At 20.4% G+C, this 2,500-nt stretch overlaps 2 protein-coding genes across 2 annotated transcripts in view; one reads left to right on the forward strand and one right to left on the reverse strand.

The window, feature by feature from the left end:
* Nucleotides 1–178, forward strand: part of PGSY75_0623600 (putative transcription or splicing factor-like protein) — a gene marked incomplete at both ends in the record, with an annotated part of 1,942 nt that extends 1,764 nt beyond the window's left edge. Inside the window, one exon of the mRNA XM_018784816.1 lies at nucleotides 48–178. Within this exon, the coding sequence (XP_018642870.1) occupies nucleotides 48–178 (131 nt within the window).
* Nucleotides 179–501: 323 nt separating this feature from the next.
* The window catches only part of PGSY75_0623700 (putative ATP dependent DEAD-box helicase), a gene marked incomplete at both ends in the record, with an annotated part of 3,411 nt that continues 1,412 nt past the window's right edge, over nucleotides 502–2,500 (reverse strand). Inside the window, one exon of the mRNA XM_018784817.1 lies at nucleotides 502–2,500. This exon is cut by the window's right edge and continues 1,412 nt beyond it. Within this exon, the coding sequence (XP_018642871.1) occupies nucleotides 502–2,500 (1,999 nt within the window).

Raw genomic sequence — 2,500 nt, forward strand, 5'->3', positions numbered from 1 at the left:
TCTTTAATATAATTATTTATATGTTTTTATTTTATTTTATTTTGTAGATTGGGCACAAATGCCTATGAATTATGCAGAGCAGTTACTAGTCAATGCGCCCGCACCAGACACAAACCCTCCTCCACTTCCATCAGACAGTGTAGGTTTGAATAAAGAAGAAAATACAAACACAACATAAAAAATTATAAACAATAATAAATATATATATGTATGTATTTATGTATATATTTATGAAGAAAAAAAAAAAAAAAAGAGTTTTTTTTTTTTTTTTTTTTTTTTTTTTAATATAAACATATTTATTCCATTATATATATATATATATATATATATATATATATATATATGTAATATAATTTTTTTTCATTTTTACTTTTATAAAAATATGCTTAATCATTGTAATGTTTATATTTTTGAATATTTTTGGCTTTTCACAAAATAATTGTATATATTAATTTATTATTTATTCATTTTATTTTCACTCCTTTTGATTAACACGCTTGTTTATTTATCCTTAAATGTGTGTGTTAGCATATGAATAATTTTCATAGAGACTTTTTTTTTTTCGTTAGTTACTAAATTAATATTTTTATATACATCTGGGAATTTTGTATATAGCCAACAATACATATCCATCATTTCATAATACATTTCTAATAATTGAGTATATTCATCTATATGGATTATATTATCATCATTATTTTTTTGTATGTTCATACTTTTTATTTCCCCTTGATTATGTTCACATAGTGTGTTGACGTTTATATTGTTATCTATATCTATTTTTTTATTAAAATAAAAACTATTCGTAGATATATCATACTTATTATTATTATGATCTATATAATTTATATTACTTATCACATTTTCATTTAGATATGCATGATATTGATTTATAAAATTTGTATTTATATTAGCATCCCTTTGAATATTATTATATGATATACTATGATTTGTTGTATTGTTATTATTGGTTTCATTATTTAATAGATCGAAATATTTGTTGCCATCTACATGAGAGAATATATTATTATTGACACAATGAAAAAAATCTACATACCCTAATATACTATGACACATACAAAATGTTTTTAATGTATTAAGAAGAATAATATTATTTATATTTATTGGACATAAGGAATATGTAAAAAGAATCTTTGGTTGTAAATTAATATGTTCTAACTCCTTTGTAATAATAATCATATTATTATAATTTTTTGTTAAAAAAAAATATTCATCATTTAATCTTACATAATCAACTAATATTTTAAGTATTTCATGTAGTTTTATTTTTGAATTGTATTCATATTCTAAAGTTTTTCTTAATTCTTCAACAATATAATACTGGGGAAAGAATCCTGCCTTTGCTTTATAATTATTTTTATTATTAATGGTGCAAATAAAATTATCACCATCATTATTTTTATGTATATAATTATTATTATTATGAATATTTTTTATTATTTTTAATTTTTTCTTGTCTGCACTATATATATCATTAATTTCGTTACTTGTTTCCATTTGCTCGTCCTTCATAGTTCTTTCCTTTTTTATCATATTATATATATCTAATAATGTTGAATATTGGATATTCAATAAATTATTTATGTTGTGTAACCGATCCGAATGAGATTTATTTAATTCGTTTTGCCCCTCTTGTAGATCACTAGTTGATATATAATTGAGACTATTTATATATTTATGTTTAAATATAGTTTTCAATATTTCTATATCTTCTATGTGTATACATGTAATATATCCTATAGATTTATTTTCAGATGAAGGATTAAAACGACCTGCCCTTCCAGCTATTTGTAAAAATTCCGAAATAGTTAAATATCTTAAAATATCTCCATCATATTTTTTTAAGGAATAAAAAATTATTCTTTTAATATTTATATTTAAACCCATACCTATAACATCTGTAGCTATTAAAACTGTTTGTTTTTTTTTTTTTTTTGTTTTTTTTTTTTGATGATATGTATATTTTTTGACACAATGAAAATATTTTCTCAAAATATTTTTGTAATAAGAAATTGAATCATAATATTTGTTCATATTAGATTTAAGATTATGTTTATTTAATCTTTGTTTGAAATTATTTATTTTAATTTTATATTCTTCTATTTTTTTTTCATACAACAAATGTAGATTATGTTGATTGTTTTTTTGTTCTCTTTGTGTTATTATTTCATGTGTTTCATCCATATCATCTTCACAATATTGATTAAACATATTTATTTGTTTTTTCTTTGAATCTGGTGGTAAGGAGCCATATATTACCAATACTCTTTTGTTGTTTTTTTCTAAAATTTTTTTTAGTAACATAATATTATTTCTTGAGAAGGTTATAATACAATCACCTGTTTGAACATCTTCTAATGTTGTGTTATATTCTAGTAACTGTAAAGAACCTAACCTTTCGAACTTTTTAATAATTAATTGATCATTAAAGATATCAGCTAAATTTTTTATTAAATCTATAATATATTCACTACCACAA

Source organism: Plasmodium gaboni, chromosome 6, assembly GCF_001602025.1.
Source record: "Plasmodium gaboni strain SY75 chromosome 6, whole genome shotgun sequence".
Lineage (NCBI taxonomy): Eukaryota > Apicomplexa > Aconoidasida > Haemosporida > Plasmodiidae > Plasmodium > Plasmodium gaboni.